This window comes from Amblyomma mixtum, chromosome 3 (genome assembly GCF_055824585.1).
Source record: "Amblyomma mixtum isolate Tamu chromosome 3, ASM5582458v1, whole genome shotgun sequence".
NCBI lineage: Eukaryota > Metazoa > Arthropoda > Arachnida > Ixodida > Ixodidae > Amblyomma > Amblyomma mixtum.
The window spans coordinates 56,092,807-56,108,191 of record NC_143014.1 but is presented as its reverse complement, the minus strand read 5'-3'; the positions used below and the strand labels follow the sequence as shown (position 1 = coordinate 56,108,191).

Genomic DNA, 15,385 nt, shown 5'->3' with positions numbered 1-15,385 from the left:
GTTTTCAAGCCTCTTTGTTTTGGTGTGTCCCTGTGCGATGCAGGCTGGGTAACTTCTGCGGCACCTTCGTGCGCGCCTAAGCTTGCTGTTGAGTGTGAATCCTGCATGCCCCCTTGAGCTCTCTCAGTGTCGCGGATTATGCTTAGCTATGTAGGTACTATGCAGTGCTTGTGCCGTGTTCGGAGCCCTGCAAAGAAGAGAGCGGCCCGGCCCTCTTCTCCGCAGCGGCGAGTGTGACATGTTTGCGGGAGCTGCTCGTTTACTCTTGGTCAAAATTCGCCCTCCCCGCGCGCGAAACTCGCGCGTTTCGTGGAACGGCCATTGGCTCTGGGGATGCTTCCGAGCAGCGCCCATTGCGAGCGCGGTGTGTGCGCATGGGCCGGGCTCGGGCCACTGGCGGCTTGAGCCCGTCCTGTGCGGACGGGGCAGGGAAGGGGGCCACTTTGCGTTGCCGACGGACTCACATTGGATCGTCCGCTGTTCGTTTGCAGAGCGCGGCGTTAAGTTCCACGAGCAGCCTCTTACACGCCGACTACCTCTCATCCTCGTTCACAGCCGAGGAGTCGTTATCGCTGAGCGAGGAGCTCAAGCTCCCCGGTCTCGATTTAGTGGGAGCGCAGGTTCCTTCTGAGGTATTCGGCAGCACCGTGAGAGAAGTCTCCTCTTACCAGGAGATGTTCCAGTCGGGCTTCCCGGTGGTCAGCAGTCCTCCCCTCACCGAGCAGCCGACTCCCTTGACTCCCCTGAGCATTTCACCCGCAAACCCTTCCGCCCTGCCCAGCTTCGAGGAGACGTACTCGCCCAGGTGGGTTGTGCGAAGCGCTTCTGCGTGGCCAGGCTCTTCAGCAAAAGCCCCTTGCTTCCAGGTACAGGCGGGACATCACACACTCCGGCGTGTTTTCCTTCAAGTTTGAAGAGCTGCGCACGGACGCTGAGCTGCCGGCTGAGGCCGGCAGCCCAGAGGCCTACCAGGTGTCCGTGGGCGGCTTCTCACCAAAGCCCCACACGTCTACCGCTTACCGGCCGCCCTTCACGCCGCCACCGCCGCCACCAGCCATGGCCGGCTCGTCTCAGGAGTTCTACAAGACCGAGCCGCCGTCGTACCAGAGCTCGAGCTGCTACGTGCAGTACCAGGCCGAGCAGGAACACGCCAAGGCGGGCTTCTCTGGCTACCTGCACCCGTCGCCGCCGGTGTTCCAGAAAGGATTGGTGTTCCCGGGACCGTCGGAAAGCTCCAGCTTCAGCCTCGTCTCGGCCGGCTCGTCGTCCTCCCTCACGTCGTTCCCGGGCGACCTGACGCCGCCACTGCCCAGTCCTGGAGGCTCGTGGCCGCAGGCCCGCAAGCCACCACTGCTCAAGGCCGCCGCCGCTGCCACCACTGCCACCGAGACCGGGTGAGCATCGCTTCCCTCGACTTTTAAGAGGGTTCTGTGCCGTGCCTCATGTAACGCATTCGCGCGTTACAGAGTTACGACATATTTGCTTGCCCAGTGCAGGGACCACTAGCAAATCCCACGTCCTTGCTGGTTTAGATCTCGCAAATTTAATTCGCTTTCAGTACCTGCTTTTGAGGCCCCTATTATTGCATTCGACGTCAGGCGCTGACAGTGCAGATTTGGGGCGCTGTCGATGCATGCTTTATGCGACGGACCGTAGCATGGAAAGCGATTTTCTCTTGTGTATACAAACCTTCGTAGCGGAGATGTATAGCTTTGGGTAGCTTTGCTGGTGCTCAGCTGCTAACAATGTGCTAGCTAGTTAACGTGCTTTAGACGGCCGCGCTGAGTGATCTTCGATGCGTTGTCCGAGCAGTGCTACATTGTTCGCACGACGGCTGCAGAACATGATGGTTGGATTGTGACAACAGAAAGATCTCCTCTGCAGAGCTATTCGCAACCAAGCGCATTATTTTTGCTTAGTTTATGTTGCTTCTTGTCACATGGCGTTGCGTTCTGTCCCCTTCCCGCACGCAAGCCTGTCCATCAGCACCTCACGATTGTTCGTTGGGCGTCAAAAGCACTTTCCGCTTGACGTCAGCCGCGCGTGGCCGCATTTGTATCTATTCTTTTGTTCTGAGCAGTTCAAGTCCCAGTCGGGTCTAGCGTTTGTACACGTCACGAAACAGCTATAGCTCTGTTCACGGCATTTTGTGGGCTTTGTGTAAAGAAGCTTTGGCACAACCATTTACGGCCGTACTTCCAACCCTTCCAACCGTTACTAATTTGATGAACTGTGCACTGGAATATCTAGCATTATTTAGTTTTCAAGGAAGCGTGCAGCCTGCATTGAAAAAAAAAGTGCCTGTAGCAAAAGTGCTTGAAATACTGCTCTTGAACTCCATTCCAGGCGCAATCAAATCATAACGAACAGCACTTCCAAGCGACTGATGGTTTCTAGAGGCGACCCGCGATGCGTTTGTTTTCTTATATTGAGGTATTTACACAATGTACTTTTGTTCACTTGCATTGTTTTCTCTTCTTTGTTACTTCGGCCTGAATTAGTTTTTTTTTTTTTTTAAGGAGGTGTTCAAGATTTATATTATTTTACTGTTTCTGGAGGCGGCAGATCTTAGGACAAGCGCGAGATATTTACTTTATACGGTTGTTCTGCTCAGGGTGAGCTTAAATCCAGACCAAAATAACAATACCTTTTCCTACCCGGTTAGCAAGTATGTTGTATAGCCATTTAAAAGTTGAAATTGACGCGTTGCCGACAAGAGAGTTACGTACACCGCACTGGGATTTAAGAAGGGTGGCAGCGAAAAGCAGGCAAGCGACACACCATCGGTCGCTGTGACTCTTGTGTGGTAGCACACGCTTATCGCAGAGCACAGACCACCAAATGTAGCTTGAGCGCCCCCCAAGATTGCCTTTGACCGTCTCTGCACAAGGAGAGAAGGAACGGTCAACGTGGCCCGGTGAGCGAGGCCTTGCGGCTGCAAAGAGCTGCCTTCTGTAGCGGCTTCAATGCCTGAACGACATTTAGGAGCGCGTCAGTTATTCCCCCGTTGAGACTTACTCCACCTTGAATGGCTTCCGCTGACCAGAGTTATCCGAGTAAAATAGCGGATTTGCATCTACTTAAGACCGCCTCGACGTTTTCCACTTGAACGACGAGCCTGAACAGATCAGTGGCGAAGGCTAATCGTGGCTGTTTATGTAATATGTAAGCTAAGTCCTGTTTTCCAGCCCTTCCTTATTGCTGCCGCTGCAAGTCGCGCAATGATGAAAGCGAACTTTAATAAATTCAGTCTCGATTTTTGTATCGTAGAGGTAATAAATATACGTGTACACTGTGACTGCGTCAGAAAACGCTTCCGCTACGTCACCGACCGGCTGCTCGTGACGAACATGCTGCTCTCCTCGCATGTTGATAAGGTCACATTCTTGCATGCGCACGGAAACCGCCTACTTTCTGTACACAGGCAGACTTAGAGCGTACTGCCGTAGAGAAGGAGCAGTTGATAGCAGCATGGCGATCTGTGAGCAAAGGACTCAAATGCCAAGGAGCGACGCCCTCCTTGTTCCGGCGCAGGGTCATTCACACTGCCGCGCTCTCAGCCGTCCATTATGATGTGACATCTTAGATGCTGGAACGTCACTACCATGACTTTGCTTTACTTCTCTGGATCCCGACAGCGCAGCAAATCCCCCTATTCAACTTTTTGTTTTATTTCGCAAAGCATCACCGAAACACTTTGTACTCTTTTCTTTTCGTAATCTAAGGGAGCAAAGTTTTCGATATCCACCAGCTGGTTGGCGAGCACAGTCTTGACAAAAACGGAGCGCAGTCAAGCGCAGTGCGTGCACTGGTGGATGCTTTTATTGCGTAGAAAATGCGACTCGCACTGTGCGGATGTTGGCGTACTCCGGTAACTGGGAGCCAGGAGCCGCGTTAGTCATGCCACTCGCGTGCACGTTCGATTCGTGGTATCCAATGAGGTGATAGCGAAGTGCTCCCTCTACAAAAGCAAATCGGTGGAATGTCACTACGATCTTGCTGCAAGCTTAGAGTTACTAATTATTAATGCGGCAGAATTTAGGTTGGCGCCTCACAAAAACTTTCCGGCTTCGCTGTCACGAAATTCCCTTTTTGGTGGAGAGAGGTCATGCGGCCTTCTGACGTCATCTCAACCTGCCCACCGGATTTTGAGCCAACTGCCAATCAGGGCAGGTGGCACTTTAATTAATGATTGGTCGCAAAAGGTTGCTCGGGAAGAGCAGCCTGCGTCTCACAATCCCCACCGGTGGCTGTGCTTGAAACAGCCACCTGCCGGGGCAGTTGCGCATCGCTTAACCGATGCACCACTGCGCCAGGAGGGGTGTGAGGACTCCACGCGATCTATGAATGCGACTGAGAGGGTCGTGACGTCATCAACACCACGTTAGCAGAATTGGACCAATCATAGGGCACTGCCAAATTTGAAGATCTGAGGACCCCCCTAATTTGGAAATTAGTCCACCCCAAAAAATTCCAAAGGACCCCTGAAACTCTGGATGTAGGCCCACCTCAGAAAATGGATCAAGTTAAGTTAGTGGGTATTAGTGGGTAGGTTAAGGTGTATTAGTGAGTTGGATTAGTATAAGCCTATAGGATAACCGAATGGAAGGTACTCGAACATTCTAGAAGGTGATGACGCATCCGGTTCCAACTAGGGTTTTAGAGGCAAAATCTCAAGAAGAACATTAGACACTCACTGTAGGCACCATAGCAGGCAACCTAAATGCTATCGCATTTTCTCCTTTAAGAATGTGGACAAGAAGGCCCCCCACCCGCCTCAGTTTTTTCTGTGATGGTGCGCCAGACAATGGCCTATTAATTTACATTAGCCATTTCTACGGATTATCGTTTGCCGAAGCTATTGACCAAGTTCTTGTGGTTATAGTAACAGTGTGAAGGAATGTGAGAAATTCTCTGTCAAGAGAAATAGCCGCCGATAGTCATGAGTCTACGGGAATCTCAATCTCACTCCGAGAAGTCTTACTCCAGAGTTAAGAAAGTTTCTTTTCAACTGTGTTTTTATTTTTCTAGACACTCTTTTTTTCTAAACACAGAGAGCGAATATTTTTCATCCGTCTTCAGCTGGCGATTTTTTGTTATACAAATCTCCTGCTTCCAGCTGTGTTGAAGGTTTCCTCTTGCACATAACGAGCAAGATCAGTTCGTGAAGTAAAAGGGTAGGCTTCGAACAAACGACTGTAAATGCTATCAATGCAGCAAGAACGCAGCGGCGAAGCAACACACTTACCCTAAGGCGGAAAAGGCAATGAGTTTTCCACGCTGGCTGCTTGAGCAGCAGCTCCGACTAGTTAAGAGCTTCAAGGACAGAGTGCTGTCCTTGAATAAGATTATGGCAGTAAATCACGGCTCTTTAAACCCTTGCTTTACACAGCCTAATCGTTTATCATTCGACTGTGACCCTCTTTTGAGTCGCCTGCCTTCGAGAACAGTCACCGTGAGGCGAGCACGTTTCAGGAACTGAGATACTTGTCACTGTTCATTACTTTCACTGCAGCTTTCTCTGCTTTCGATGTGCCAAGCTCCTGGATATATTTTGGGAACTGCACTCTCGTGCCCTTGTGCAGATGTTAGTTTTCGGGCCTTGTACGTGGTTACCGCAGCCCAAGGCTCAGCCATTCGCAAGAACGCCTAGAGATAAACACTTTATTTCCAGCGACTCAAATTTGAGAGCCGCGTACGCCAGGGGCACGCCCGTATTCGCGGACCGGAGTAAGTTTCCCACAGCCCCGGCTCATTCGGTGCGCGTTGAACAGGGTGGTTCTCGTGTCTGACAGGCGCCATCTTTCATGCAGTGGACGGCTGGCCCCACCGTCGGCCCCCGGAACGCCACCAGCCTCGGGATCGAGCACGGCCTCATCGCCGCCTCCCGCCACGCCGTCCTACCAGCTCTGTGCCGTGTGCGGGGATAACGCCGCCTGCCAGCACTACGGCGTGAGGACCTGTGAGGGGTGCAAGGGGTTCTTCAAGGTACGTCCGCTCGTGCCCCCTTTCCACTGGCAAGCAGACTACTGCAGCGATGAAACGCGGTGTGTAGGACTGGAAACGAAGGATGGAAGCTGTGCTAGTTTTACAAACACTTCTTGTCGACAGTTTCTACGGTGCAAGCTTTATATTCAACACAGTCGGGGCGCCACGCCTTCTTGTCTTTGAACCTATGTGTAACGTTTACCACGTGCAGTATGGATACACTCCATTTCGTTACCCGCCGTGTCTCTATGTTATGCGTACTGCGGAACCTGAAAGTTCATTATATTTCCTTTCTGTTCACTCTTTTACACAGTTTACAGAAGATCAAAAGAGCTTTTAGGCGTCAGCCTTACTTGTCCCATTGAGCGAAAACGTCTGTGTGTGTGCGCGCATGCGTGCATGTGTGCGCGTGCGTGCGTGTGTGTGTGTGTTAACACTCGATGACATCCATAAAAGATGGCGTCCTCATGCAGCCTTGCAGGTGGAGGTTAAATTAATGATTCATAATTAAATTAATAATTAAAGTGCAACCTGAATCGCTCAAATTCCACCGGTGGCAGCTTATGCGAGCCCAGGGAAGTGGCGCACCGCTTAACCGCTTAACCGCTGCACCACTGCGACGGGAGTGGTATGAGAACTCCCAGGAATCTATGAATGTAATGTAGAAAATTATCAAATCTGTGTATATGGGCATTAGCCCATTAATGCTATTGCGTCGTGATGGCTGAGTGGTTGACCAGTGAGCATCTACGGTTTCCTAGGTGCCAGGTTTCCCCACGAGGTTTGACCTGTGTGTTCTGTTCTGTGAAATTCTGTTTCTGTATGCAATGCTATTCTGAGCCCTGTCCTTATTCGTAAAACTAAAAATATAGTGTCTTTACTCTCACTCTAAACTTATTCTATTGTTTTGATCAATAATACGGGAGTTAATGCAAAAACACATTCTAAATCGCTCACTGCAACCCAAAACTGTCGTCTTTTTTAGCAAAAGAAATGTTTAATATTAGTAGCTGCTGCACGCTCCCAGCCAGTTGGCCAAGCTGATGGAAGCAGTGTTGAGCTGGCTTTTATAACGAGGCTCTCCTGACCTTTACTTATTAATGCTCCCTGTGAGCGCTTGTTCACTTACACTGAGCACGTTATCATGCGATAAAGACGGGTTAATTACGAAGCAGGTGTTTTGGGGCAAAAGTGCACGAAATACACCAGCTGCTTCATTTACAAAGGTAGAATGTCTCGAAAGTACGAAACCTGCCAGGTTTCACACAATGCTCTTTGCTGTGAAGAAAACACAATTAATAATGTCTGAACTGAAGTAAAAACGATCGCATTTGCAGTGTTGAACTTAATATTGAAAATTCCTTGCTGGTTTCTGTGCAGAGGACAGTTCAAAAAGGAGCCAAATACGTGTGCCTTGCTAATCGAGACTGTCCAGTGGACAAGAGGAGAAGAAACCGTTGCCAGTTTTGCAGATTTCAGAAATGTCTCGCCGTCGGAATGGTAAAAGAAGGTAAGTGACAGCTCCTCCTGCAGATACGCGAACAGCTCCCAGCAGCGGGAGTGCCTGAAATAAAACTGGCCAGCCGCTAATGCTTTTAAGTGCGAGTCCAGCGTGTCCTATCTAACCTTCTTGGGATACTCCAATCACGCCTCACGCATCCGTCATATTGCGTCCAATATTTGGGTCATTCGAAATTTTGAACAGGTGGCAACGGCCACGGGAATCCATCGGCCTCGACACGGGCATGAGCGAACGAAGCCGCAAAAACAAGGGGCTTGCCAACGCGATAAGCGGCTCGTACACTGACATATGTGAGGTTATTCGCAACTTATAGCGCAGCCATGCATGGTAGCGGTCGCTACATCTCACTTTCGTCCGAAGCTTATCGGTATCAGCAAAACGATAAGGGATGGCAGTATGTAAGCTCTGATAGCAGGCTGCGTTATTACTTCACCTTGTATATATATATTCCTAAAGCCAACTGGTTGTCTTCCATTTCTAATGAATGTTAGAAGCGATAAATATTCACGTGGACAGTTCTGTACTGCAGCTTGGACACTAGGTGGCAGATTCATTTATAACCTGCTCCTCACGTGGCTACACAGTATGACACGAAAGTCAAAACTGCGATCACATAACCAGCTCACCACGTGTTCTCGTCACTCATAATAGCGCAGAGATCAGCCTTTTCTAGTCACAAGCTCGATCAACATCTTCGGCTCCCTTCCTTTCTCCTAACCAAACATTAATATTACGAGAGCATTAGCAAAGTTCAGAATAGTTTCAGTTACAATTCTGTCACACTACAGTAGTTGCGTGTTCTCACTGTGTTCGGAGTCTAGACGGTGTGGGCGCACAATTCTCATTCTACTGGCCACAGAAATTTCGCATGAAACGCTGAATAGTAGCTCACGCTCCGTGCATAGGCAAGGACCTAGTACTTACCCGTGGTTCCTGTTCCAGTGGTGCGAACGGACAGCCTCAAGGGCCGACGGGGCCGGCTGCCTTCCAAGCCCAAGAGTCCCCAAGAGTCGCCGCCATCGCCACCGGTCAGCCTCATCACGGCATTGGTCAGAGCACACGTGGACACCTCTCCAGACCTCGCCAACAGGGATTACTCGCTGGTAATTATCACCTACCTGCCTGCCTGCCTATGGAGTTGTCACGGTCGCTGCCAGAGCAGCAGCGCTCTCGGTCAGCACTGATCTGAGGTTTCAGCGATGAGAAGGCATGCATCGGTGTGAGCCAGAGGAAATTGCTGAACGAGAAGTAGGGAGTAGCCAAGAAGTGTCAATGGCCGGCTGCAGACTAACGTTTTACGAGACAGTGCCGGCTTTTGTTGCAAACTGTTGAAGTGCAGAACGCGTCGCTAGAGAATGGTTATTTCCCTCGCTGTTTCTTGCACCTGCGACCACTTGTTTAGTTGAGTTTGTGTTAATGATATCGTAGTAGTACTAGTAGGAGACTTTGTGTAGGCACAACACTTAAGCGCCTAAGACGTCGATGGCCAGCTGCTCGAGCAGGGGCTGGTCGTCTTCACCTTCAGCTCCAAGCCAGTCCAGCTAGATCTCGACAGTGTGGGAGGGGGTGGGAAAGAAACCTGATTGCAGAGCAACCGGGCAGGAGAATAAACAGTGGGAGAGGTTGGCATAAGAGACAGGGCAGTTGGGACATGGAGCATCGCAACGGAATTTGTACAGATAAAGCCGTGCAGGCGTGACAAGTGTGTTGAGTTGTATTTGTCGAAGGATGTGAGCCTCCCGCACAGAGACTAGGACGAAGGTAGGGGTAAAGTTTACGATCAAAGCGGAGAACGTTGTAATGCAATTTGATGGTGGCGCGAAGGGACAGTCTCCCACCGCCCTCCGAGGGCTTGGACTAGGGGATGAACGGTGCCCGAATAAGAGTTTCGCGGGCGAGCTGGTTAGCCAGGTCACTGCCGTCAATCCCCGAGTGCCAAGGGATCCATCGGATGAAGACGGGGCAAGGCTGCAGTGAAGAAAGCGTGGCCTCGAGTTCCATGGACAGATGTGGTGGGAGTGTTTTTGATTGAATGGCACGAATGGCTGCCTGGGAGTCAGTGTATCGATGGTATAGTTAGACACAGATGAGTGCATATGAAAATGTTGCGTGGCGTGAATGATGGACAGGACCTCGAGCGAGAGAATGCCAGAGGGGTGTTGGAACGGGCAGCCAGTGTGAGTGATAGGGAGAGAAAGAAAAGGATGAACGAGTACTTTGCTACCGGAGCCGCGAGGAGCCACGTAAGAGACATCCGTATACGCAAATCCTTGAGTATTGGAGGGGGGACTATGATGAGAGCCAGCAGAATGTCGGCGGCCAGCATGCAGGATTGGTGACATACTGGAGGGAAGAGGAAGTGTACGAAGGTTGTAAGTGTGCCCTGCGTCAGCAGAATTTGAGTGACTGCACTTATAACACTTCACACTAGCGGGCCCACTTACAACTCAGAAATATTCCGACAAATTCTGGACAAGGGCATTTCACCACAGGAAATTGTTTATGAACGAAATTATTCGTATATCCTAAGAATGCTCCATAACAATCAATATATCCGCAGATGCTCCCCCGAATAGTTTTCTGCTACTTTTTTGTAAAACATGCAGCATATTGGTTTTTTATTGCAGTCTTACTCGCTGCAAGCGCAGGAAAAACTTGAAAAGCAACATTTTGCTGTGCATCGGATGATTACATTGTTCCGATCAATACGTTCATAACGCTACCTTACAATATTCCACAATCACCTCCCATTTCAAAGGGACGCCCAAGAAAGGTAGACTTGCTACAGCTTAGATATATGTTGTGCAGATGTGGCATTCGTTGCTAAGAAACTTTTTTTTTTTCGCAGTTTCAATTCGTTACGACTCAGGTGTTGTGTATTCTGATAGTCTGAAGTGCTAGGAGCACAGCGGGCAAAGACGAGGGACGCAGAGTCTTTCCAAATAAGCACGCTCCAAAAAATGGTTCCAAAGAGAAGCATGTATTACAAAGGTTTCGTGTCGTTAGTTCAGAGTTCACTATTCTCAGGTTTGATCTTTATCTATTACAGTGTCAAGAGATGCCCGTCGACGAAAGCCGCAGGACAGCGGCAGAGGTTCAGCAGTTCTACAACTTACTGACCTCGTCGGTCGACGTCATCAAAACCTTCTCGGAGAAGATTCCGGGATTCAGTGAGCTGGAGAAAAGCGACCAAGAGCTCCTCTTCCAGTCTGCCAGCCTTGAGCTTTTCGCGCTTCGACTGGCGTACAGGTGAGCGTACTTTAAAAGCCATTCGATCTGTGGATGTTCGCCGTAGTTAAGCCAAGCACATATTAAATGCGGTTCAAAGCCACTCCACAAAGCCATAAACGAAACCCTTTCCTTTATTTCAACCATAAATGCAGTTTATTCAGGAAGCTTCTCACAGACTTGCAGTCATATTTAGCTATTTCAAGAAATTCATATGCTGGTATATGGTTATGGCTATTACGTTTGCACACACGTCTATGCCGTTGGCAGAGGCCACAGCAGTAAATTGCTTTGTGTATTGACTTGCTGTTAAAGGTGACAAATCAGCCGTGATACGCATATCTGTATTTTGTTGGTTAGTTAACAGAAGACGCACCGTCAAGTGCTAAATATCGCATTGTAAGCGGTGATCGCTGCGGCACGATTGCGCCCCTTGTCTGCTAATTCCGCTACCTTTAATGGTTTAATAAAAGCATAAAAATCCGACTCAGTTGGCGGACGCGTGATCGACTCTGATCATGGTCTTTTTCTTTGCCCACTGCGCAGGATCAGGCAAGAAGACGACGAGTTCACTTTCTGCAACGGCGTCGTGCTCCACAGGACTCAGTGTGAAAGGATCTTCGGGGAATGGTTGGCCGCCATCTTCGAGTTCTCGCGAAGCCTGCATGCGATGCAGATAGACATTTCTGCGTTCGCGTGTCTTGCAGCGCTGACTCTCGTGACAGGTAACTTGAACATTTTGGATCATTCTTGGTTTATAATGCGCGTCAGACGGAGAGCTCGAGCGCTGTACTACAAACAATGAAAAGCGAAATTAAAGTGCACCTCGTGCCTTTGACGTGAGGTGCTCATGCTCATCTGGCTTGCAGGTCCATGCTGCTGCGTTTCAAAATAAGCATTGTCTTTAAAACCAAGCAGCTGCGAGCACATGTCGCTCTGCTTGCTGCGCAGCGCGCCTTCTCGAGCTTTCTATACAAGGCTGACGCGCATTGTACAGATCCTGCTGCTAGAATTAAGAGCTTGAAACTAATCGGCAATAGTGTTTTAGAGAGCTGCGGAAACCAGCAGATATATGCGTAATGAGGTCGCCACTTGTTAGCGGTTTTATTTTTTCAAACGACAACAGTCGTCTCCAGTGCTTAAAGCTTCCCTCCACCTCATGCGCAGTGTGTATGTGTGAGCGCTATTTATTTCTTAGTTGCGAGTGCAATTGGTCAAGGGTAGTAAAATACCTTTTAGTGAAGCAGATACGTTAGAAGCTTCCGTTAAGAGCTTTTTGAGCTTCAAAACTCCCGCAGGTCGTCATTTTTCCAACGGCAGGTATATTCGGACCGCCAGAAAATGCACAGAACAATGCATTTAAAAATTAAAATGTCTTCAGAATAAGTGCCAACATTCAAACTTCCAAGCGAAATTCAGCGCGACACGCCACACGATGACGACGGAAGACAGGACAGACGGTAACTGCACATTTATGTCATCACACAGAAAAACATATCGCATGAAAATCAAACCTCGCTTCTTCACCTTCGCCTGCTCCCGCTTTCGAACTCCTTGCGCTTTTGCAACTATCAGCCCGAGGCGCCCAATTTCGCCCCCTCCAGCAGGTTGAGAGAGGGACGGCTTCTCTCTTCACCTCTTTTTAACAGTGTGAATGGCGATTGAGGCAGGCCTCTAGCTAACTCAGTGAAATTAACCAAACATATGAGGATGATATTTCTATTGGGTGTCGACAAAAGATGGGCGATGCACTAGCGTCCGCTGCGACAAACTTTCCGTTGTCGCGCACTCAGTGAGGGTAGTCTCTCAGCAACGCCGCCGCATGAACGGGGAGGGAGGCCACGAGGCTGACGGCCCGTTTATTCCTGCGCCGCAGAGCGACACGGCCTCAAGGACGGCGCCAAGGTGGAGCGGCTCCAGATGAAAATCATTGGGTCGCTGAGGGACCACGTGACGTACAACAGCGAGGCCCAGAAGAAGCCACACTACTTCTCGCGGCTGCTGGCCAAGCTGCCGGACCTGCGCAGCCTGAGCGTGCAGGGCCTGCAGCGCATCTTCTACTTGAAGCTCGAAGACCTGGTGCCCGCGCCGACGGTCATCGAGAACATGTTCGTCTCCAGCCTGCCCTTCTGAAGGCCCGAACACTCCTCGCCCCCGCACATCGCCCCTCCTCGTCTGTCCCTCGTTGTCAATCTGCCTTCGGTCTCCATCCGGGGCCGTCTCACAATAATGATTGTGATAGCAGTCGCGTCCGTGTGTCTTGTCCGAGAGTGTCTCTGTGCCCCACCTTCCCCACTGGCGCGCCCTTCTGGCGCTTCGTGTGCGAGCGTGTGTGTCTGTGTGTGTGTGTCCTGCACCCGGGGACTAGTCCGACGACCACGAGCGCCACCCTGTAGCGTGGCCGGCACGGCAGCCGCCATAGTCCTGTCGCGCGCGCACTCTCACCGTGGTATATGGCATTTGTTTGCATCGCACTTGTGGACATTTTTAGAACTTGTGTATCCCCTTTTGTGTGTGGCTCACTATCACCTTTCATGCGCTATTTATTTGCGTACACCCGTCAGGGGCCCCCCGCGGGTCCTCTGTACTTACAAGCCCCGGAGCTCCGCTAGACCGGCGTCCTGCCGCGCTATACAGCATGTTAGTCCCTTCGGCAGAGCCCATTCTAGTCATCCAGCTTGTCCTCCGTTTTCGTTTGAATTGCAAGTATTCCGAGATTCAAGGCACGTCGAGGTCAAACGCCCCTCCTTTTTTATTCGGATATATATTCATATACATTATATACACACCGTACATAATATATCGGTCCCCCCCCCCCCCCCCCCCTCCTCTAAGCGCACGTGTTGAAGAAATGTTTCTCGAGTCTATTTTGCTGTGGATCTAGTCAAATGTTACGTGTGCTGCCCGGTACAAAGGAGCGGACGGCTTGTATTCCGTGTATTGTGCCCTGATTTTGCTCGATGTATGCTGTATTCGTTTTTATTTCTCATCTTGTGGTGTCCTGCCCATTAAAGATCGGCGGTCAGTCGGTTAGCACTTCTTGACAACTGGTCTCGCAGACCCACCGAAAAGGGAGAGAAAGGCAGAGAGAGAGAACGATTGGGTACTCGCTCTTGACAAGTCATGTACAAAGAGGAGAGCTGCCTTCGTATTTTTCTGTACAGCTGACGCGGCGACACACTGTACACGAGTCCCCTCACTTCCTTCCAGCAACATTCCCCGCTACTTCGTGGCTAGACCAACCTAGTTACTGCGCTCTCGTGGATGGCGCCCGGAGAGTATCGAAACATTCCACAAGCCAGCATCGTCTGCTTCCTCCTCTGCGCACCCTTCGTTTCTTCTCTCTTCGCAGGCCTCGAATTGGCTACCATGGTTTCGTTCTCCGATTACTCTCATGCGTTATTAATATTTTAACAACTTGAGATATATATGCATATATACACATATATAAATAATATACCTGCGCGTGTACATAAAATACATACATCAAAACCACCAGACAACAGACACGTGTTTTTTGGCACCGGCATGTTAAAGTCAAGGTTGCTCTAGTCGTTAGACAGTTTTATTTTTATCTCTCAGCGTTTTTTCACTTAGATCGTTGTTACAAGAGTGCGGCTGTTTCGATGTCTAGGGAACCAATACATGTCGATAGTACAAAACGGGAGCTGCGCGCGGAATTCCCGAGGCAAGTACACAAGACAGTTCCGGCGTCCGTCTCGTGCCGTCCTCTCGAGCGCCGCGCCGGCCTCCGGTCCCGGAGTGCTGCGCGCGGCGGTCGGCCGGACGGCGGGCCCGACATCACTCCCCCGCACCCTGTCCGCGCATCGCCGCGCTGGCGCTGTCCCACCCCAGAGAGCGACTCGCGGCAGAGCACTGGGCTGTACACGCGCCGAAGGGCCCAGGAGGTGCGCTGGCCTCATAGCTCCCGTCGGTCGTGACGTTGGCGCCGGCAGCAGCCTTTAGCGGGCCACGTGCGTGACGAACGCTACGTGCGTCTGACGTGCTGCCAGCTGCTGACGCCGCTGACGACACGGGCGGTGGATTCCCGTGCACTGCATGCCGCAGGGCCAGCGAGGTTCCGGGGCGGCGCCCGCGGCCCACCCGACCAAAGCCGCGAGCCGAGGCCCGCCGTCGCCCGCCACCGTACGTTGTCCGTCGTTCTGTTGCCGTTCGTAGGGAGGGCTTCTGCCGGAGTACTCGTTCCGCCACCATCCCAGAAACACTGTGCTGACCAGAGGACTGTAACACGGTTCATGGTTTCTCATTCTTCTTTCGTGCTTTCACCCACCCTTTTTATGTTGTTGTTGTTCTTGTTGTTGTTTTCTTGAAGACGTGAGTGAAATACAGAATTTGTTGCTGTTGTGATCGTTGATGTGTCACTACTTTTCCGCCTCTACACCTAACGAGTGAAGAGGTTGCCTCTTGCAAACACCCATAACCGGTGTCAAATTTTATCTAATCGCAATGATAGCAGGCACCAGAATGTTTCACAAAAGGTGCGGTCCTTGCTGCTTGTAGCTTTGTATCGAACGCTACAACGGAAGCAACCGGTGGAAGCAGCTGGAAAAAAAGGAGGAAACGAAACGGCTGCAGGAACAGAACGCTTGCTCCGAGATCCATGCGCACGTGCAGCGATGTCATCGC

General features: G+C 50.7%; 1 protein-coding gene across 10 annotated transcripts in view; it reads left to right on the top strand.

Moving 5' to 3' along the window:
* Hr38 (Hormone receptor-like in 38) overlaps positions 1 to 15,106 on the top strand; it is a 42,324-nt gene extending 27,218 nt beyond the window's left edge. For 5 of the 10 annotated variants that reach the window (XM_089579259.1, XM_089579260.1, XM_089579261.1 and 2 more), the window contains 8 exons: positions 492 to 805; positions 867 to 1,394; positions 5,814 to 5,988; positions 7,369 to 7,498; positions 8,453 to 8,613; positions 10,560 to 10,759; positions 11,285 to 11,463; positions 12,615 to 15,106. In XM_089579259.1, the coding sequence (XP_089435385.1) occupies positions 492 to 805; positions 867 to 1,394; positions 5,814 to 5,988; positions 7,369 to 7,498; positions 8,453 to 8,613; positions 10,560 to 10,759; positions 11,285 to 11,463; positions 12,615 to 12,871 (1,944 nt within the window). In that variant the 3' untranslated portion in view covers positions 12,872 to 15,106. The remainder of the gene's footprint in view (positions 1 to 491; positions 806 to 866; positions 1,395 to 5,813; positions 5,989 to 7,368; positions 7,499 to 8,452; positions 8,614 to 10,559; positions 10,760 to 11,284; positions 11,464 to 12,614) is intronic. The other 5 variants (XM_089579263.1, XM_089579264.1, XM_089579258.1 and 2 more) reach the window with 2 other exon arrangements.
* The last annotated feature ends 279 nt before the right edge of the window (positions 15,107 to 15,385 follow it).